The sequence below is a fragment of the Natrix helvetica genome (genome assembly GCF_964273705.1).
Source record: "Natrix helvetica genome assembly, chromosome: 6".
Lineage (NCBI taxonomy): Eukaryota > Metazoa > Chordata > Lepidosauria > Squamata > Natricidae > Natrix > Natrix helvetica.
In genome coordinates this window covers 10,381,040-10,403,589 of record NC_138553.1, presented here as the reverse complement: position 1 = coordinate 10,403,589, position 22,550 = coordinate 10,381,040, and the positions used below count along the sequence as shown (strand labels likewise).

Here is a 22,550-nt window from a genome sequence, read left to right as displayed (position 1 = left end):
ACATTTTTTCCCAGTCTCTGCACGCACATGTGTTTATAGAGTCTGTGTATCTATAGTCAGTATTTCAAAGCAGCTATTGGCAAGAATTATCCATAACTTTTCTTCTGCACTAGGCTAAGCTTAGCCGATTATGTGAACAAGATAAAGTCGTGCAGGCCCTCGAAGAGAAGCTTCAGCAGCTGCACAAGGAAAAAGTAGGATAATTATATTTATTATTCCAGATTTATGTTATTTTGCACGCTTTATTATCAGAACACTGATAAATGACGTAAAAAGGAAATCAGTCCAATGATGCAGAACATTAAAAAATTATTCTTTTTATTACCGCAGTACACGCTTGAGCAAGCTTTGCTATCGGCCAGCCAAGAGATACAAATGAATGCAGAAAATCCAGCTGCCATACAAAATGTCATCTTACAGAGGGATGATTTGCAGAATGGCCTGCTTAGCACTTGCCGAGAAGTATCTCGGGCTACGGCGGTAAGAAAATGCAATTCTTTTCCCTTAGTAAAACTCACGGGTGCGCTTAGCGATGTCTCTTATTGTAGCGCTGTCTACGTGTTTTTTCTTACCACATGCTTGCAAATACCGATTCGTCTTGGATTTGCCAAATCTGTAGCAGGTTTAGAAAGTCTGGATGGAAATTATTTTGCTACAGCGGAATGAATGAATGCCTATATTTAAAAAAAATAAAAATTGGTAAAATCTGCACGGCCTGTTCTAGCAAAAACTGGAATTCTTCATCAGATGAATTACCTTAGAATATCCTGAGGTCATCAAGATGACATATTTATTTAAGCTGTCATTTCCGCTCATGGAAATATATCACCACAAATCTTTCAGTTCCTTGTTTCCGTAGTCAAAATAAATCAGATCCCTAGCCTTTTCCTTTGCCATTTCCATTTGTACTTCTTTTGTGTTATTATCCCTAAGCTGCCCTTTATCAAACTCCTATCTGCTGCTAGACATCCTATTTTTAGATGCCTAGACTTCAACACAGCCTACTAACCTACTAACCTACTTAGTTTTGATGGACAACTACAGGTAGTCAACTTACAGCAGTTCATTTAATGACCCTTCGAAGTTGCAACGGCACTGAGAAAAGTGACTTACGACACTGTTTCTCACACTTAAGACCATTGCAATATCCCCTGGGTCATGTGATCAAAATTCAGATGCTTGGCATATTCATGATGGTTGCAGTGTCCCAGGATCATGTGATCCCCTTTTGTAATCTTCTGACGAGCAAAGACAATGGAGAAGCCAGATTCAGTTAACAACTGTATTACTAACGGCAGTGATTCACTTAACAACGGTGGCAAGAAAGGTCTTTAAAATGGGGCAAAGGTCAACAAATTTCTCACTTAGCAACAGAAATTCTGAGCTCAGTGTGGTCGTAAGTCAAGGACTACCTGTAATTAAAGGATCCAGCTATTTTTAAACAGCTGTGTGGCACACAAGTCAGTTCCACATAGTGGAATACCTATAGCAGCGATGGCTTGCCTTTTTGTCATTGTGTGCCGAAAGCACGCACATATGCACCCACACGCCCACACCCATAATGCAATGTGTGTGACCCCCTGTGTGCCCTGTGCGTGGGCGCATGACCTCCCCGTATGCACCCTCCCCCTCCCCCATTTTTGGCTTCCAGGTTGGTGCAGTAGGCTTACTAGGCCCAAAATGGGGCACAGGCGGCCACACATGTGTGTGTCCCGTCCCCCCCGTGCCCTGTTTTGGGTTTGGAAGGCCTCCTGCTCCATCCTGGAAGCCAAAACCAACCAACCAATTCCCCAACCAGGTCTTGAAGTCCATACATCTTCATGCAAAATCCTTACTAATTGTTAATGTTGGTGTCCTTTCTCACCTATGTCAAACATTCATAAATTAAGAAATTAAAACTACTGATTTTTCCCCCCTACAAAGGATGGGGAGCAAATACTGAATGTTTCACTTTCAGACTCAAAATGTTTCAAACACCCATATTTACTACCTCAACTCAACTAGTAGCTGGCTCCTCGCTATACATCAGCGGCCCTGCCCGAACTCCTCGAGCTGATCGCATCGGTGACGGTTGAGACCCCCAAACTTTTAGTGATGGGGGATTTTAACCTGCCATCGATGGGAGAAGCATCAGAGGGGGTTCGGGAGTTCATGGCTTCCATGACAGCCATGGACCTGACTCAAATGATTCAGGGCCCGACACATGAGGGAGGACACACTCTGGACCTTGTTTTTGTCTCTGGCCAGTGGCTGAGTGATCTGGGAGGAGGGGACTTAACCATCACTCCCCTGTCATGGTCAGATCACTCACTCCTTCGTCTTGACTTCCCTGGTGCTACCTCCCGCTGCAGGGAGGCGGAACCGGAAAGTACCAGATGGTTCCGCCCCAGGCGCCTGATGGAACCTGATAGGTTCCAGACGGAGCTTGGGCCACCTCCTGTAACCTTGACCCGCCCCCGGGTAGAGGACCTGGTGGTCGCGTGGAATAATGCGACTACCGGGGCCTTGAACCGGGTGGCGCCTTTGCGGCCTCTCCGGCGGCAACGATCCACCCTGGCCCCTTGGTTTACCGAGGAACTAAGGGTGATGAAATGCCGCAAGAGACGTCTAGAGAGTCGTTGGAGATCCTCTCGCTCTGAATTTGATCGAACACAGGCACGAGCCCATTTAAGGACGTACCTTGTGGCATTGAGAGTGGCCAAACGCCAATATTGTGCCACTCTCATTGCATCCGCGGAGAACCGCCCTGCCGCCCTGTTTCGGGTGTCCCGCTCCCTCTTGTTTCAGAGGCCGCGGGAGGCCCCTCTACAGGGCAGGGCAGAGGAATTTGGTAAATATCTGCAGGATAAAATTGCTCAAATCCGGAGGGATTGGGTCCCTGTCAGTGGTCCAATGGAGACGTCCATGGCGAGTCTTGAGGAATCGATCTGGGAGGAGTTTGACTTGGTTGCCATCGAGGATTTGGACAGAATGCGTGGACGACTGCGACCCACCACATGTTTATTGGACCCGTGCCCCTCCTGGCTTGTACTGGCATCCTGGGAGGTTACACGAGACTGGCTCCTGGGCCTAGTGAATGCTTCGTTGAGCGAGGGGTCTCTCCCGGCCGCCTTGAAAGAGGTGGTGGTGAGACCCTTGCTCAAGAAGCCTTCCCTGGACCCTTTGGAGCTGGCCAATTATCGTCCTGTCTCCAACCTTCCCTTTTTGGCGAAGGTTGTAGAGAGTGTGGTGGCCTACCAGTTTCCACGTCATCTGGAGGAAAATGATTATCTAGACCCGCGCCAGTCCGGCTTCCGCCCCGGTCACAGCACGGAGACGGCCTTGGTCGCGTTGGTGGATGATCTCTGGAGGGCCAGAGATAGAGGTTGTTCCTCTATCCTGGTCCTATTAGACCTCTCGGCGGCTTTTGATACCATCGACCATGGTATCCTGCTGCGCCGGCTGGAGGGGTTGGGGGTCCGGAGCACCGTTTTGCGGTGGTTCGGCTCCTACCTTTCTGGCCGGACGCAGCGTGTGTTGGCAGGAGAAGAGAGGTCGACCCTACGCCCCCTTACTTGTGGGGTGCCACAGGGGTCGGTCCTCTCGCCACTCCTGTTCAACACATATATGAAGCCGCTGGGTGAGATCATCCGTGGTTTCGGGGTGGGATACCACCTGTACGCTGATGATACTCAGCTGTACTTTTCCACCCCGAACCACCCCAACGAGGCCATCGAAGTGATGTCCCGGTGTGTGGAAGCCGTACGGATCTGGATGGATGACAACCGACTCAAGCTCAACCCCTCCAAGACGGAGTGGCTGTGGGTACCAGCTCCCCGATTCAGCCAATTAACTCCATCATTGGCCATTGGGGGCATTCAACTTGCCCCCGTGGAGCGGGTGCGCAATTTGGGCGTCCTCCTGGATGCCCGGCTGTCCATGGATGACCATGTGACAGCCGTGGCAAGGGGGGCGTTCCACCAGGTTCGCCTGGTGCGCCAATTGCGCCCCCTACTGGACCGGGACGCCTTACGCACAGTCACTCATGTGCTGGTGACGTCTCGCTTGGACTACTGTAACGCTCTCTACATGGGGCTTCCCTTGAAATGCACCCGGAGGCTACAGTTGGTCCAGAACGCAGCCGCGCGGGTAATTATGGGGAGTACTAGGTACTCCCATGTGACACCGTTCCTGCGCGAGCTGCACTGGCTTCCTGTGGTCTATCGGGTGCGTTTCAAGGTTTTGATAACAATCTTTAAAGCGCTCCATGGCTCAGGACCTAGTTACTTGCGGGATCGTATTCTGCCCCATACATCCCTGCGACCAATCCGCTCGCACAGAGAGGGCCTCCTCCAGGTGCCGTCCACTAGACAGTGTCGGGGGGCGGCGCCTAGGAGTAGAGCCTTCTCTGTGGCGGGCCCAGCCCTGTGGAATGACCTCCCTCCGGATATTAGGAATACCTCTGACCTCCGCTCCTTTCGTATTAAGCTTAAGACCCACCTATTCCAAGTAGCTGGCCTGGCTCAACTTTGATCTAACCATATCGCTCCTGACGGGTTTTTAATTGGGTATTTTAATTATATTTCATTATTTAGGGGTTTTTTAATCACTGTATTCTAATTGTTTTTTATTCATCAGCCGACCTCCTCCTTGTGTATGTCTCGGTATATGTCTCTGTTATATGTTTGTTTTGTCCACATATTTATTTCATATGTTTCATTGTACGCCGCCCCGAGTCCTTCGGGAGAGGGTGCGGCTAAGAAATAAATATTTATTATTATTATTTATAGTAGATATAGAATTACCTATAGATATAGAATCATGGAACTAGAAGAGACTACTTAGGCCACTGAGTCCTGGTCTCTCTTCAGTGCAAAAATCCAAATCAGGGTTCTTGACAGTTGGCTGGAATAGCTAAAATCCACCATCTCATCTTTTTCACACCTCTGAAAGAACTACAGTTTACCTTTAAAATATCAAAGACTTACAGTATATGAGAGTGTTTATGTAGGAACAAATGTATCCTTTGCACATTGGCACATTCCCTGTTTTACAGCTGAACCAAAAGAATTCCATCTACACAGTAAGACCTGGTCAATTCTTAACAGGATTAGGACCCAACATGGCAGGTATCCTAGTCTCCTCCATCAACCGAGTTTGAGTTTTTAATATGTCACACTGTCTGCTTTAGTGCTGCAAAGCAGACAGTGTGACATATTATGGAATCAGGGTTCTTTGACCACATAAACTTCATCATGTAGTGATTATATTTATATATATGTACAGTCTAGCTTTGTAAATAGAATAAATAGTTTCATATTTGCTCATTGAGAATGTAATTGTGACATGCTTTTTGTGGTGAGCCGTGGTGGCACAGTGGTTAGAGTGCAGTACTGCAGGCTACTTCTGCTGACTGCTGGCTGCCTGCAGTTTGGCAGTTCAAATCTCACCCAACTGAAGGTTGACTCAGCCTTCCATCCTTCCGAGGTGGATAAAATGAGGACCCAAATTATTGGGGGCAAGATGCTGACTCTGTAAACCGCTTAGAGAGAGCTGTAAAAGCACTGTAAAGCGGTATATAAATCTAATTGCTAATTGCTATTGCTTTTTAACATTTTGTCATAGGCTAAATTAAAAAATAACATTTGCACTAGCCCCCGTTTAGCATTGGTAGTACAGTATCTGTAACAGTGGTGCAATGTCTTGTAACAATACAATATCTGTTAGAGTCGTACTGCAAAAGATTAGCCATAGCCTTGTTCTGTCATCTCTGTTTTGGGGAGAGAGGAGAAAACAGAAGCTTCATTGAAGACAGTTTTCAGAAAAGGCAGGGTAACCTAAGGTTAGATAGCTAATGTGGATAATGAAGAGCACAAAATAATTTCGGGAGGTTTATTGTCTAAAGGAAGGCTTTGATCAGGTACAGCCAGCCAAAATGTGGAACGCATTAAGGCTAATAGGCATGCCGAGCTACTTGATTATTCTTTTGAGCAAAGTTCAAAATAAACAAGAAGCTACTGTAAGAACTGAATTTGAGGAAACAAAGAGATTCAGTATAAGGAAGGGAGTGAAACAATAATGTGCTTTGTTCATCATTTATGATTAATTTACATGGCAAAAGTTTTTGAAAAGGGGCAAATATTGGAAGAGATTGCAACTGTAAACAAAATTGGAGGATGAAACACCAAGTGTTAGAGATATGCAGACGACACCTTTTGTCCGCTGAAAGTAAAATATACAAAATTTGGTGATTCTGCAGCAAAATGTTCTGGAGAACTATTGGATGTTTGTTCCTATCTCTCTCCGATTCCTCTCCCCGCCACCCCAGTTCATTTCTGAATCTTCGCTGGACCAATTTCTGAAATTATATTCACCAGCTGAAAGTGGCAACTTTACATACATACCCGATGCCTGAAGAAAGGCATCATTTGAATGAAGTTTCAGAGAGGGAAACGGAAGGTTTCAGAACTCTCCAGAGCATTCAGTTCCACCTTATGCACATTTCTACAGTAGTTGCAGAAATGCTCATTAGGAAAATAAAATGGAAAATGAAGAAGCTGGGTTAATCTAAAATGTTAAGATGAAGGTAATGCCACTTGTAAATTCACAATGATTGCCATGAAATGAGAATGGTAGACATTTGTATTTTCCTAAACTCAAGAACAGAAAGAGAGGGACCACTTCTGGAAAAGTAGAGAAATTAATCTTGCTCAGGAAGGCAGTGACAAATGTAGACAAGTTCATGGCATACGCATACTTCTATCATCATAGAGATCGGAATAGTTATAGCTGTGCTTTTCTCAGTGATAATAGATATTATGATTGATGGACATTACGGAAAAACAAAGATAATTATTGACTTCAAATGATTGATTTAGAGCAGCGGTTCTCAAATAGTGGGGTGCGCCCCCCTGGGGGGGCGCGAGGCTCCGTAAAGGGGGGCGCGAAGGCTCCCTTTCCATCTGGGTGCAAACGAGGGGACCGCGGCCACCGGTGCACAAAGAGGTTTTTGTGGCCTCGCTCGCGTCTCCTCTGAGCTAACTGGCGGCGAAGGCGGCAACGGCGGGTCCCATCGGCTCCTCTTCCTCGCCGGGTCGGGGGGAGAGCACGAAAGCCGCCGGGAAATGGGGGTCCGCCCCTCCGCCTCCGCCCTGCTGGCCAAGCAAACAAGCCTCTCGGGGACTGCTTTGGCCACGCCCGGTGGCCGAGCCGCCCCAGCGCACGCCCCGTCTGCTTGCCTGCCTGCCTCCGCCCCGGAGGAGCGCTCGCTTCGGAGCTCGCAAATACAAACCCAGGAATCGCTCCATCCGGAACATCGCGGCTGCCGCATTGGGATTTCCCTTGCCCCCCACACCCAAACCGGGAAGCTTTGTGGGCTGCGGGGAAGCTGGGCCAAGGAGGGCTTGGAGAGGAGACCATTAGGAAAGGCCAACCTCTTTGCTAGGGCTGGCAAGAAATGGGAAATAAATATTTTTATAATGTTTTTGTTGGAATAGGGTAGGGTGGGGGAAGGAGATAGGAAGGTAAGAGAAAGGGACCTTTGAGGTCTTCTAGTCCAGCCCCCTGCTGGAACATAATACATCTAGTGCTCCTTGTTCAGCTTATTTTCCCTACAACAACCCTGTGAGGTGAGTCGGGTTGAGAGGGAAAATCACCCAGCTGGCTTCCATGCCTCAGCCACTGGACCAGCAAAGTGGATGTTCCACCTCCATCTCAGCTCTGCCAAGAATCTACTACAAGCAGCCTATGAGCTCCAATAAGGTGGTAGTATTTCCAGGGATATTGTAATAATCCTTCTTCAGCTCTCCATCCTTTTGATGGGTTGGCCTTCCTTTCTTCTGCGTAGCTTTCAAGCCCTAAAACCATATTTTCTCTTTATAGTCCATTATCCACTTCGCAAAATATGGGAGTTTGGTGGCTGGACATCATCGCAAGGGGTAACCGTCCTTATTGGGATCCATCATGGATTGACAAGGATACAATGTTATGCAGAGGTGTACTTATAACAATTTTATAGACAAATGATACTATTTACAGTCGCGCGGGGGGGCGCGCGAAATGTTTTCTTCTTCCTAGGGGGGGCATGACAGAAAATAATTGAGAATCACTGATTTAGAGGGAGGTATTAAGAATATAATGGACTTCAAAAAGAACCAAGTCAGTCAGTCCGGGACAAGCCTTTGAGGCAATAATTAACAAGTAGAAGCTTATTATTTCTGCAGATGATACATGTTGGGGTTACACTAGAAAAATACAACCGAATGCATTGCACAGTTGAGCAGAAAGGATGGGAAGACAATGATTACAGTGGGTAGATTGGATTCGAAATATTATTGTACTGCACCTGGAATTGCTATAGATCGGTGATGGCGAACCTATGGCACGTGTGCCACAGGTGGCACGCAGAGCCCTCTGTGCGGGCATGCGAGCCATCACCCCAGCTCGGCTCCAAGGCGCATCCAGACGTGCCTCCCGCCAGCCAGTTGATTTTCACGACTGCCGTACATGCGCAGGGTGCATGCAGGAGAAACGCACGCATGTGCGGGGGTCATGTGTGCATGCGTGGGGGGGGAGCTTTGGGAGTCCCCACCCCGCAGCCTATTTTTGTTCCCAGGAGGCTGTAGGAAGGCGTACTAGGCACAAAATGGAGCACGAGGAGGTGGATGTCACATGCACATGGGCGGGGGGTTGTGCGTGCAGGGGTGAGAGGGGGTCACGTGCACATTGCATTATGGGTGCGGGGGGGGGACTCTGTCACACGCATGCAAGCTTTCAGCACAAACATGTTAGCCATCACTGCTATAGATTGTCATCTGTAGGATTTGTCCATGTCACTAGACGTCAGCCCCAGCTCAGTGGTTCTAACTAATATAGCTATAAATCCACTGACAAATGAACTGTATCCAAGCAGCAAGTGAAAGGACACTTTTTAGAAGAAGTATCCACGTTAAAATCTTTCTTAGACTTATGCCATACTGGAGAACATTGAATCATTAGTCATATCAAGTAATGGGTGAATGTGAAGGATCAGAATTGAGCAAAAGAAGCTTGCCCCAACTGTTCTACTGGATCTCCTCCCATGAGTTCATTAAAGTGATATTAAAGACAGCCCAGTAAATCCAAGAAACAAACCAAGTGACCATAGAGAAAGTCAACGGAGGACTTCCCTCTTCATCAGCAATACTGCAAGATCCTCAGTTTCTTTTTCGAATTAAAATATTAGTTTTTGTTCCTTGAGTTTGTAAGGTATGTGCGCATCTCTGTGGCAAGCCATCAAAATATGATAACAGATATTTTTATATATGTATATTCTTCTGTTTTCAGGAACTCGAGAGGGCTTGGAGAGAATACGACAAACTAGAATATGATGTGACAATCACAAAGAACCACATGCAGGAGCAACTGGAACGGACAGGCGAGGTTCAGGTGTGACTAGAATGTCAACTTTGTTCCATGGCATTTTCTGGGTATGGGTGTTTATGATCCGTAGCTCCCTACATAGCTTGGGAGCAGGTTATTTGAAGCATCATCTTTTCCCAGTCATATATCCTCAGAGCAGGGAGGGAAAGGATGTTACAGGTCCCTTCTCCCACAGAGGTCCATCTGACGGGGCCTTCTCTGTGGTAGCATCATCCCTGTGGAAATAAGATTGGTCCCCACTTCTTTCAAAAGGACCTGCCACTTTTGCCAGAAGGTCTGGAGACTCCAGAATGATATGGAGCCCATCAAGTGATTGTTATGAAGTTGGCAGGAGTTGCGGGGGAGGGGGGATTATTGGGTTTTCCGTTGGGGATTTATTTCTGTAAGCCACCCAGAGTCACCATAAAAAAATATTAATTATGTAAATCGCAAATACTGTTTTGGACTTAGCGGGTATGTGCTAGGTGGTGTGTTTTTTGTTTTTTGTTTTTTTGCAACGTAACGGATTATGTTGCAGAAAAGGATAATAGAATGACTGTTTAAACAGACAGGGTGTTGTTTTGAAAAAAAAATGGTAGGAGGATTAATTAGAAAAGCTCAACCTGAGTGAATGGAATTAAAAATAAAAGAGGTTGAATGATATAGGATGAAAATGACATGAGAGAATTCTGAAAGGGATGTTCTAGAGATTTGTGTCATAATGATAATATGTTGAAGAGTAGAATTGAAATTAATACTATAGATAATAGCATTCAAGCAATAATGAAAAGAAAGTCATAAATGGCATGAGAACGTTGAAAAAATGGCACGCCTGAAACAATAATGAAATTGAAGAGATGTGAAAATACATGCATGGTTTCCTTCTAGAGTGGCTGTGTGTCTTGTTTCAACATGTTATAAAGATTATGATTGGAAGGAAGCTGTCATTGTCACTCTGCACAAAGGGGAAAAGAACAAGAGTGAATGAAAAACTTGTTGAGGAATTAGTTTATTAAGCATTTGGCCAGAATACTTGAGGGAAAGGATACAGGTGGTGACAAAGAATAACAGTTAGTAATTTCTCGTATTGGTTTAGGAAGTGCTTTTATTGAGAAATATCTCAGTTTAAGAAAGAATGCTTATTGTACATTCATTGGCTTAGAAAATGTCTGTGATAAATAGGCTTGAATTATGGAATGTTTTGCCCCAAAATGAGGTTAAAGATTGGTTGCTGGGGTTATCAGCAGCATGTAGTGTAAGTAAAACAGGCATGAGGATAATTAGAATTTTAAAAAATATTTCAAGACAGAGCAAGGATGTCCGGTTAGCTTAATGGCTAAATGAACCCTATCGCTAAATGAATAAAGTTTGTGATGGCGGTAAAGCATATTGGTTGAGAATTGTAAACAGGCTATAACTTCTTGTTGGCTGAGAACATAATGATTTGCAGCATGCATCGAACAGTAGGTGCAGTGAGGACTATTGATTTATAAATTTATTCTTTTTCAGAATAAATAATTGGCTTTCGAGAGAAAATGGTAGAAAGATCATGTTATATGTATAAATGGTGAAAAACTAGACGAAGTTGATGAATTCGTTTATCTTGGTCAATATTTACTAAGGGCAGGTTCTCCATTTTTGCACAGTATAGATAGAAGAGATAGATAGATAGATAGATAGATGATAGATAGATAGATAGATAGATAGATAGATAGATAGATAGATAGATAGATAGATAGATAGATAGATAGATGATAGATAGATAGAGAGGGGGGGAGAGAGAGAGAGAGAGAGAGATGATAGATAGATAGATAGATAGATAGATAGATAGATAGATAGATAGATAGATGATAGATAGATAGATAGATAGATAGATAGATAGATAGATAGATAGATGATAGATAGATAGACAGACAGACTGACTGACTGACTGACTGACTGACTGACTGACTGACTGATTCCATTTTTGGTCAGTAGGGGGCACTGCATGACATGTTTTGTCCTGATTGGAATTCTTCAGGTGTAGGTAGCCAGATGTTCTCCTTTGGGATTCAAACAACTACCTAGAAAATTAACTCACACACTTTAGATGCCTGCATACAGTGCATTAGGTTTAGGAGTATCCAGGAGCTTATTAGCAGCTTAGCAGTTGCTATCAGGCTCGTCTGCTTAAACTCTCACAGAAGAGAAATAACAGGTGTTACGTATTATATCATGGCCCCATTTATGGGATTTTACATGACTTACCAAACTATGGGTTAATCAGTAAATGTGGATAAAGTGTTTGAACCCCTTAGGACAGAGGTGTCAAGACCGCGGGCTGGATTCGTCATGCACTGGCCACGTCTACCCCCATTTTAGCAAAAGAGAGGAGGGACTCACGATATGTCACATGACAATGTGAGTGACACTCCTTTTTCTTCTGCCATATTCGTCTTTGGACGTTGATGGTCATGTTGGCGAGCCTATTTTTATCAACAACCACACAAAAAAGTGCTGTTGAGTTTTATCCGAACCACTCCCTTAGATTTTGAAACCATGGTGTTGACACCCTGCCGTACGATAAATATCGAGTTTTCTCCATCTGTATAATTCTGATAAGGACAAAACTTATCATGGGGTGCCTCCTGATCAAAGGTGGGTTCTTACCGGTTCAGCCGAGTAGGTAGCAACTTGGCCACCCACGCCTCCAAACCAGTTCTATCGGCGGCGCCATAGGTGCCACCATCTTGTTTTTTACTTCCGCACATGTGCAGAAGCAATTTTTTCATGACTGTTCATGCGTGCATCAAGCGTGCGGGCACGCAAAGCATGTGCGCACTTGAAGCGCATCCCTGAGCGAAATGGCAGTAAAATAATCTGGAACCCACCCCTGTTCCTGATGCTCAATGAAACCAGGAACACCACATAGAACGTACACTATTAAAAAACAGAAATTCCACCATCACCAAGATGGGCGTTGAAGTCCTGCACATCGCATTATTAAAGATGTGGAAATTTTAAGAAGTAGAAATACTGGTAGAAAAGTAACGAATAATGTCCCTGGTTCACACGGTTAGCAAGTTACAGAGAAATTTAATGGTGTTGGCATATGATCTATTTAGCTCTGCTCCCCCCCCCCCCCCCCCGGGATGGTGATCTGGAAATCTTTAAAAACCATGGGTAGAATTATTCTTGAGCCTATTGGTTGTATTTTATATTATAGGGAGTGTGCTTTTTCCCAGGCTCATGGGATTTTTTAAATTGTTCCCTGAATTTTAATGTGAATATTAAAATTGAATATGAGCCTCAGTGGCACAGTATTTAGAGTGCAGTACTGCAGGCTACTACTGCTGCCTGCCGGCTGCCTGCAATTTAGCAGTTCAAATCTCACCAGGCTCAAAGTTGACTCAGCCTTCCATCCTTCCGAGGTCGGTCAAATGAAGACCCAGATTATTGGGTATGCTGACTCTATAAACTGCTGGATATGCTGACTCTATAAACGTCTTAGGGAGGGCTGTAAAGCGGTATATATGTCTAAGTGCTATTGCTAATGTGAGCCATTCCCAAACATTAAGGAGTCCAATCACATAAATAAAATTAGATAGATAGATGATAGATAGATAGATGATAGATGATGATAGATAGATAGATAGATAGATAGATAGATAGATAGATAGATAGATAGATAGATAGATAGATAGATGATAGATAGATAGATGATAGATAGATAGATAGATAGATAGATAGATAGATAGATAGATAGATAGATAGATAGATAGATAGACAGACGATGATGATAGATAGATAGATAGATAGATAGATAGATAGATAGATAGATAGATAGATGATAGATAGATAGATGATAGATAGATGATAGATAGATAGATAGATACATACATACATACATACATACATACATACATACATACATACATACATGGTAGGTAGGTAGGTAGGTAGGTAGGTAGGTAGGTAGATAGATAGATAGATAGATAGATAGATAGATAGATAGATAGATAGATAGATAGATAGATGATAGATAGATAGATGATAGATAGATAGATAGATAGATGATAGATAGATAGATAGATAGATAGATAGATAGATAGATAGATAGATAGATAGATAGATGATAGATAGATAGATAGATAGATAGATAGATGATGATAGATAGATAGATAGATGATAGATAGATAGATAGATGATAGATAGATAGATAGATAGATGATGATAGATAGATAGATAGATAGATAGATAGATAGATAGATAGATAGATAGATAGATAGATAGATAGATGATAGATAGATAGATGATAGATAGATGTGATTGGACTCCAGGATATGTGTGTGAATGAATACAACTATAATTTCTTTGGCTTACTGTACTTTACTGCACTTTGAATAATACTGCTTCTCCTGGAATAAATAAATAACCACATGCCCAAGCAATTACCCACTACCAATAAAACATGCTTTTAGACGATCCGGCCGGATAGGGTCTGAGGGCCAGAAAATGCCCATGTCAACTCAGGTTTTAAGGCTGGTCCTATTTCTTTCCCTCCTCCTTTCTGGCTCTTTGATTATTTATCCAGAGTCCCACTAGACAACAGAGCTCTGGGCCATTTCACCCGAGCTGCATCACTTAACCATTGCCTTTGCTGTGCACATCTCACACGTCGTGCACAATTCCAAACTAGGCAGAACTTGCTATTCCATAATTACGTGTGCCGACTATTGCAGGCAGCAGTAACTATCTTGAGAGTTTGGCTATCTTGAGAGAAGCCAGCAAAATAGCCTTTTGATTAGGTCCAGGAGAATATCAGTGGATTCAGAGCAGAACATAAAAAGGGTGCATGATACTAGTTGAAAATAATTGGATGCCTTAAACGCACGGCGCCTCATCGCTAACTTTTATCTCTGGCAGAGTGAGTCGGCTGGGATACAGCGTGCTCAGATTCAGAAAGAGCTTTGGCGAATTCAGGATGTAATGGAAGGTTTGAGTAAACATAAGCAGCAAAGAAACAGCACCACGGAGGCAGGTAAATTAGCATATTGACTTCCTGCAGATCTATGGGACTAGCGGAGACGCCTGTATGATGAATAAATGCTGTACTTATTCTTCTTTGGTGAAATGCAATTTTACTTCCAAAGACTAAAAAGGAAATAATGGAAACTCTAAATCACTGCAAATTTATTGCTACTGCAACCATAATTTTTAACCATTATTTATGATAAGCTAAACATTCTGCTTTGTTTTTAAATAGGTATCATAGCATCAAATACGTTTTCACCGAAATATAAAAATGAGGTATGATTTTCTACTTTCTTTTTGAGATTCTATAGAAGCTATTTAATTTCCAGACTCCTCCTTCTCCATTTATGTGTATATTTCATAAGTTTCAGTAAGATATTTATAAGTGGGGGGCATTTAAAGGTTAAGCATTCACAATAAACCTATTATGAATATAAATTTGAATATTGATTTTATTTTTTTGGTCCCTCATCGCGCGCACACATTTTAGACAAAAAGAAACACTGCTTTGCTTGTGTGTCTTGTATAATTACGAGCTGAGCACTTAAAACAACAGTTTAATGAAAAGCATGAAGCTGAATTGCTATCTGGTATAAGTGGAATATTAGGACAGAGTTGCTTTAAAAGGACTCTGCCACTGGTATCAATGTATGAAGAAAAGTGGACAGATTTTTTTAATATGGGAAAGCTATAAAATCTTCATGATTTGTTAGTGGATTTATTCACCCTTGGTGAATAAAGGTATATTTGAATATTGATATGCATAGGGATGTTGTAAATAAATTTATAGAGGAAACAGAATAATTCTTTATGTAAAGAGCTACAGGCAGTCCTTGCCTTACAACCACAATTGAGCCCAAAATTTATGTTGCTAAGTGAAATATTTATTAAGTAAATTTTGCCCCATTTTACGACCTTTCTTGTCACATTTGTTAAGTGAATCATGGTAGTTGATAAGTTAGGAGCTTGGTTGTTAAGTGAATCTGGCTTCCTCATGGACTTTGCTTGACAGAAGGTCGCAAAAGGTGATCACATCACCCCAGGACACTGCAACCTTCATATATATAAGTCAGTTGCCAAGCATCCGAATTTTGTTCACCCCGTGACCACTGGGATGCTGCAAGGGTCGTAAGTGTGAAAACCGGTCATAAGTCACTTTTTTCAGTGCTGTGGTAACTTTGAACAGTCACTAACTGAACTGTTGTAAGTCGAGGACCGCCTGTATTTGTCCTAAGTAAAGCTGTTTCCTTTGCTTGACGGTGGTGGCGGAGGGGAACTAAGACCTATTTTTAAATGGTACCCAGGTGTGTACAAATGGAAAGAAAAGAGAGTTGTGTCTACCTTTGTGTATCTAAACTGACGTAATTGGGATTTCTTTCCCCCTTAATGCTTCGTTGCGACAGCAGCTTCCCTCCAACCCAGGGGTGTCAAACTTGATTTCATCGAAGGCCGCATCAGGGTTGTGTTTGACCTCTGGGGGGGGGATGGGCATGGCCAGGGGACGTGGCCAGCTTGATGTCACTCATGTTGGGGGCCCCTGTGGTAGCCCAAGCGCTCTGCCAACAAAAATGGGCTCCAGAGCTCCGTTTTCGGCTACAACAGCCTCCTGCAATCTTCTGCCAATAAAAATGGAGCTCGGGAGTACTGCCCGCAGCCCTCCCGAGCTCCATTTTCACTGGCAAAGGCACTGAGGGCCGGTCCTTCACTATTTCCAGGGCGGCCCCATGGGCCAGATCTAAGCACCCCGCGGGCCGGATCTGGCCCCCAGCCTTGAGTTTGACACCCCTGCTCTAACCCCAAACTGTCTTGTAACTGCTGTGAAATATTTGAAAGAAGTTGTGTAAGTCTTGTAGGAGATGAGCACATCTAAATCAGGTGACTGTTCTGCAATCTTTAGGAAGAGGAAGTAGTCCCACCTCGTCCTCCGCTCCCTCGGTCCTATGACTTTGCAGAGCAGCTTCCCATAATCCCCCCTCTGCCCAGTGATAGCAGCTCCTTGCTCTGTTATAGCAGGGGCCCCGTCCATCTGCCTGAAGAGAGGAAGATTCATCAAGTTCAAGGCTACCAAAGAAATGGAGCTCACTGTGTAAGTGGCCACCATTGCCACATCGTCCGCCCACCGAGCATCACGCACCCTTCCCATCTCCTCTCCCGCACAGTTGCCGTTTTATTTGATTGACTCATCATCCCACTCATTTTATGTTGCTTTCCCTTACTCAGCTTCGTCTTTTTGTTTAATTTTTTTTCAAGGACATTATTCATGTTTGCCATTTATGATTTTTGTTTTGGGGTGGGGAAGGGGGTTTTCCTCCTCCCCCTCAACATTTTGTGAATATACATGTCTCCTCTTGACTCGGATTGGTTGCATGTCCATGTTAGGTTCAAACAAAATGTGACTTGTCATTTAACAAGGTTAGAACAAGATTTTTTGCCCTGTTCTATTGGGTATATAGGAAGTGTTGAAACATGCCATTTTTATCGGCATGTTTTTTTTAAAATTATCATTTATTCAAAACCATTCATGCAGATTGTCTTTTCCAAAGTTAAAAAAATAAAATCATGACAGAAAACTCCCTGCCAAGAGGGAGTGTATGACTTACATTTGAACAGAGACGAAATTGGAGACGGAACACAGTTTTAAGGACTTTTAAGTGATAAAGCAAGGAAAAGAAGAATGAAAAGGGGACATTTTGGGGCTCAAAAATGAAAAAGAGAAAGATTTGTAGAAATTATTCCCTTAGAAATTAGAACAATTTGGCCTTTCCTGAACCGGACCTTCAGATTTCGATACAAATTTTGTCATACCTGACAGGAAATTATTTTGCAACTAGGTGCTAACAAGGAAAACGAATCTATGTTTGTGGTCTTGTTCTTTTCTAGGGTCCAGATTATCGGCTTTATAAAAGTGAACCTGAGCTAACAACTGTAACAGAAGTTGACGAGTCGAATGGAGAAGAAAAAGGCGACCCCGTTTCTGAGTCAGAAGCTTCTATGACTAAAGGTATTAATGAGACCCCCGTGCTTTAAAATGGCATCATTTCCATCTACAGGCAATCGGGTAGGGCTGTCAAACTCCCGGCCCATGTCCGGTTTGACAAGGGGGGGGGGGGGGAGTCTCAATATATCGTGTGATGTCGCTATGACATTGTGAGTTTGACACCCCTGCAAGAGGGCAATCTGTAGCCACCATGGGAGAAAATAGCTTTATTAGCAGAGTAACATTTTCTTATAAAATGAGCATGCAAAGCTAAATTTTAATTACGTGACTGGAAGGCATCGGTTCGGGCCTAACTCAAACGATAGGCGGGAAAATAAAGATAACAAAGATCAAATCCGATATATGTAGTTAGATACAGAATAAATAGAGTTTTCAGGTTCAATTCCTAGTTTTATAATATCAGTATTCCACGACTTATAACCACATTCCATTTTTTTTACTACCGGTTCTGTGGCCGTGGCTTGGTGGGCGTGGCAGGAAAAGGATATTGCAAAATCTCCATTCCCTCCCCACTCCAGGGGGAAGGATATTGCAAAATCCCCATTCCCTCCCCACTCCAGGGGGAAGGATATTGCAAAATCCCCATTCCCTCCCCATTCCTGGGGGAAGGATATTGCAAAATCTCCATTCCCTCCCCACTCCAGGGGGAAGGCTACAGCAAAATCTCCATTCCCTCCCCACTCTGGGGGCAGCCAGAGGTGGTATTTGCTGGTTCTCCGAGCTACTCAAAATTTCCGCTACCGGTTCTCCAGAACCTGCTGAAATTCATCGCTGTTTTTTCCCCAGTTTACGACCTTTCTTGCCATGTTTCTTAAGTGACCCACTATGGTAGTTAAGTTAGTAGCACATTTGTTCAGTGAATCTGGATGCCCCTATAGACTTTGCTTGTCAGAAGGCCGCAAAAGGAGATCATGTGACCCTGGGACAAGGCAACCGTCATAAATACGAGCCGGTTGTCAAGCAGCCAAGGGATGCTGCAATGGTCCCGAGTGTGACGGACGGCCATCAGTTACTTTTTTCAATGCCATTGTAACTCAGTCATTACACAAATGTTTGTAAGTTGTATTATCCCAGCCCCCGTGTGGTGTTTGCACTACTCTTCCGACAGTTGTTTGATTCTCATTCTTAGTTTTTCTCCTTTCATCTCTCAATGCTGTTTTGCTCCACCTTCTTTGAAACCAGTGGTACAGAATTCCAGATTTGCCATTAAACCAAAAAATGTTTCATTAAAAAAAATATCTCATTGTAATTGCCAAATGGTCTTCTATCTTATCTCTAAATATACCTTATCTAGAGTTTTTATTGCTGTATATTTTAACCTTTCTCCCGATCTTGGCTGCTAAACCCTTTTTTTTTTTTGCTTGTGTGTGTGTGTTTTTTGTTTCCCCATTATTTCTCTTTTTTGTAAGTTTGCAGATACTCAGGGCCTCATTTGCGCTCTCATAAAATGTCCAATTAGTGGCCTTATGTCAGCAAGACATATCTTTGCTTGATATTGTAAGGAGCATTTCATTTAACTAGCAAATAATGAGTAAATCATATGAAGCAAAGGCATTGGGCGACTGTACCATTTATTAGGCTGTTCTCACTGTGCCTGTGCAAATCCAGTGATTGTACAACCACAATTGGGACCAGAATTTCTGTTGCTAAGCAAGGCGGTTGTTAAGTGAGTCACGCTCAATTTTACAGCCTTCTTTGACATAATTAATCAGTGAATTATTGTAGGATCTAGCCTGGGTTGTTCGGTAGGACCAGGGGTCCTCCAAGCTTTCGGACTCATTCTGGAGCTCATCCGCAGGGAACTTCTCAGAATGTGATCTCTGGGCTATTTGGTCACACAACTGAACGTTTACCTCAGCTAACTCAAACAAAACAACTCTATAACCAGCACAGGTTCAAAGGAAAACTAATCCTCTGGTCTTGATGACTGACCAGACTGGATCCTGCAACATTATCCAGCCTCACTGATCTGTGTTCCTCTGTGCAATCCAAGAAAGGCTACAGGGCCATGTTTTCATGCTTTTCTGGAAGGTCAGAAGAATGGGGTCCCACTTCACCTCTCAAGGGTGGTGGGGGGAAATGTTACAGGGCAGGAGCGATGGCAGACAAGGCTCGCTTCCTGGACCCTGCCAGTCAAAATTCTGGAGTCTGCAATATAGGTAGTCGTCAACTTACAACCACAATTGAGGCCAAAATTGATGGTGTTAAGCAGGGCTGGGTTCTGGCAAGCACTACTGCAGGTTTGCTCGCATGCGCGCTTCACACGCATGTGCAGTGCTATTAAAATTGTTCTGCGCATGCACAGAACTGAAAAACAAGATGGCGCCGCCTATGGTGCCATCCGGGAACCAGTTTGGGGGCGTGGCAGGCCTGGTCGCTGCTGCCAGTTCCAGCGACCGAGGCCGCCAAACCACTACCGGTTCATCCGAACCAGTCCGAACCAGTAGGAACCCACCGCTGGTGTTAAGTAAGAAATTTGTTAAGTGGGTTTTGCCCCTTTTTACGACTTTTCTAGTCACATTTGTCAAGTGAATCACTGCAGTTGTTAAATTAGTAAGTCAGTTGTTAATGGAATCTGGTTCCCCCGTTGACTTTGCTTGTGAGAAGGTGACTCCGGGACCCTGCAACCCTCATATACGTGAGTCAGTTGTCAAGCATCCAAACGTGAATCACATGACCATGGGGGATACCACAACGGGCATAAGTGTGAAAAATGACCGTACATCATTTATTTCAGTGCTGCTGTAACTTTGAATAGTCACTAAATGAACTGTTGTAAGTCCCGGACTTCCTCTATCCTTTCTCTACTTAACCAGGTGAGACAGACTGATGTAATGAGACAAAGACAGTTCCATAGGTAGCCTGGTCCCATACCATTATAATAATGACAGTTCAGCAATGGAATAAATAGCCTTAGATGCAATTGCATCATCTCCTTGGAGGGCTCACCTGAATATAAGGAAACTGTTGTAGCCTGTCGGCTGCCAGCTCTTCCAGTAGTCGAATCAGAGGAGGAGGAGGCTTGGGAGTCAGGGTTAGCATCAAGGCAACCTGAGAGCTCCAAGGGGGAAGAGGGAATGGAGCTGCCAGAGCGAGAGAGAAAGAGAGAGAGAGAGAGGCGGAGTCTGGGCCATCCGTCAGCCCTCATATTTTTATTTATTTTATTTATTTCTTAGATTTTTAGACCGCCCCTCTCCCAAAAAGGGACTCGGGGCGGTGTACAGTCAATACAATAAAACCAGTCATAAAATTAAATACATTTAAGCTACATTTAAGATACATTTGGAGGGGAGATAGGCTGTACTAAGAAATAAATAATTCTAATCCTAAAAACATCACAATTAAAACCCCAAACCCTAAAATAAAATAAATCCCTGGGAGGTAAAACTAAGAAAGTGCCAGGCCAGCTGATTGAAACAGGTGAGTCTTTAACTTTTGCCGGAAGGAACGGAGGTCGGTGGTAGTTCGAATGTCTGGGGGGAGGTCATTCCAGAGGGTTGGGCCCATCACAGAGAAGGATCTACTCCTAGGTGTCGCCCGCTGGCATAGCCTAGCAGACGGCACCAGGAGGAGCCCCTCCCTGTGTGAGCAGATAGGTCGCAGGGACGTATGTGGAAGGATGCGATCCTGCAGATAACTAGGTCCTCTGCCATGGAGCGTCAACAGCTCCCAGGTCTGGAGGTGGCTGATGAGGAAGAAGAGGAACAGCTGGGTCCAGTGCCTGACACGCGGATGCGCAGAGGAGAGGAGAGCAGTGGAAATCTGTGGGCTGATTCTTGGGACGGAAGAGCCACCGCTGCTAACTTAGCCCCACTCTAGCTCTGGGGATAAAAGGCAGGGGGCGGAGATGAATAGATGTGGCAGGCAACTATTCATCTCCCTGCCGGACAGACTTGTTAGCCTGCATTGAGAGAGAAACTTTTTGCCGGGGCTGCTGGAGCTTCTCGTGAAGGAATCATTGCTTCAACTACAGAGGGTTTGTTGTGTTTGGGGAGCTGGGTCAGAACAGAAACATTGAAAAAGTAGTTGAAGAACACGTAGGCTACGATGTCCTATCTCAGAGCAGGAATTACATTGAATATAATTTTACTTTGAGAAGGGATGGTGTCTAGTTTAAAAAAAAAACCATCCTTTTAAAATTTTGGGGGATATTCTGAAACCACCCATACTACCTCTCTCTGTTTAGATATGGACAGACACGCAACAGCTTCTTTCACCCGTCTAATAAACCATCAGTGACCCCAGTGAGATGATTGTCCTTGCCTCCATTAATAGTAAAGAAAATAGGGAGTTAAATTTAAGACTCAGTATGAATCTTCATTTAGTTTGGGCGATTTAAGTGTCCTTAGGTGAGAAACATTAATTTGTGTGTGCCTTTGCATTCATTGTAGCGATATCGATCGATAGATTATGCCTTTGCATTTTATAAGGGCTTTGACCCGGAGGCTTGCAAGATAATCAGCGTTAATCGTTTAATGTTTATTTCCAGACTACAGCAGTCCTTCCACATAGTGGAAGAAAAAACTTCCATATCAAAGAATGAGCAAAGAGCAAAATAGACTGAAAAATGGTTTTACCCTGTCAAATTTTTTACATTAAGGAATTGAGCCTCAGCAGTAATAGAAAAAAAAGAAAAAACAAGGCACGTCTACATCTTCCTAATTGGTAAATTGTCTTTTATTGAGGCCATTGGCTAATACAGGCAGTCCTCATTTTACAACTGTTTGTTTAGTGACTGTTCAAAGTTACAACTGCAGTGGGGGGAAAATTATAACTTATGACCAATTTTGACACTTGACAACTGTTGCAGAATCCCCATTGCCATGTGATCAAAATTCGGGCATTTAACAACCGATATGTACTCATGAACAGTTACCCTGTCTGGGGGGGGGGGGGGGGGGATCATGTTATCACTGTTTGTAACCTTCCCAACCTAGTTTCGACAAGCCGTGCAGAAAGCTAGATGTTCTGACTTAGGCTTCCCAAGATCATGAAGCAGGCTCCTCATCCCGGAAAAAAAACCCCATTTTATTTAGGTTAAAGGGAATTCCTCTCCAGCAAAGTCCCGGCCAACAGTCTTTCATGAGATTTCACAACCACAGAACTTTGTCAGGCTTGGAGAGCTGCCAGGCCGATATCTTCCAAACGCCACTCTGTAGCA

The 22,550-nt window shown here is 43.9% G+C and overlaps 1 protein-coding gene across 16 annotated transcripts in view; it reads left to right on the top strand.

The window, feature by feature from the left end:
- PLEKHA5 (pleckstrin homology domain containing A5) overlaps positions 1-22,550 on the top strand; it is a 223,920-nt gene that overhangs the window by 187,104 nt on the left and 14,266 nt on the right. For 8 of the 16 annotated variants that reach the window (XM_081958217.1, XM_081958216.1, XM_081958218.1 and 5 more), the window contains 7 exons: positions 114-194; positions 331-480; positions 9,304-9,405; positions 14,284-14,398; positions 14,624-14,667; positions 16,289-16,477; positions 17,272-17,392. In XM_081958217.1, the coding sequence (XP_081814343.1) occupies positions 114-194; positions 331-480; positions 9,304-9,405; positions 14,284-14,398; positions 14,624-14,667; positions 16,289-16,477; positions 17,272-17,392 (802 nt within the window). The remainder of the gene's footprint in view (positions 1-113; positions 195-330; positions 481-9,303; positions 9,406-14,283; positions 14,399-14,623; positions 14,668-16,288; positions 16,478-17,271; positions 17,393-22,550) is intronic. The other 8 variants (XM_081958219.1, XM_081958209.1, XM_081958223.1 and 5 more) reach the window with 1 other exon arrangement.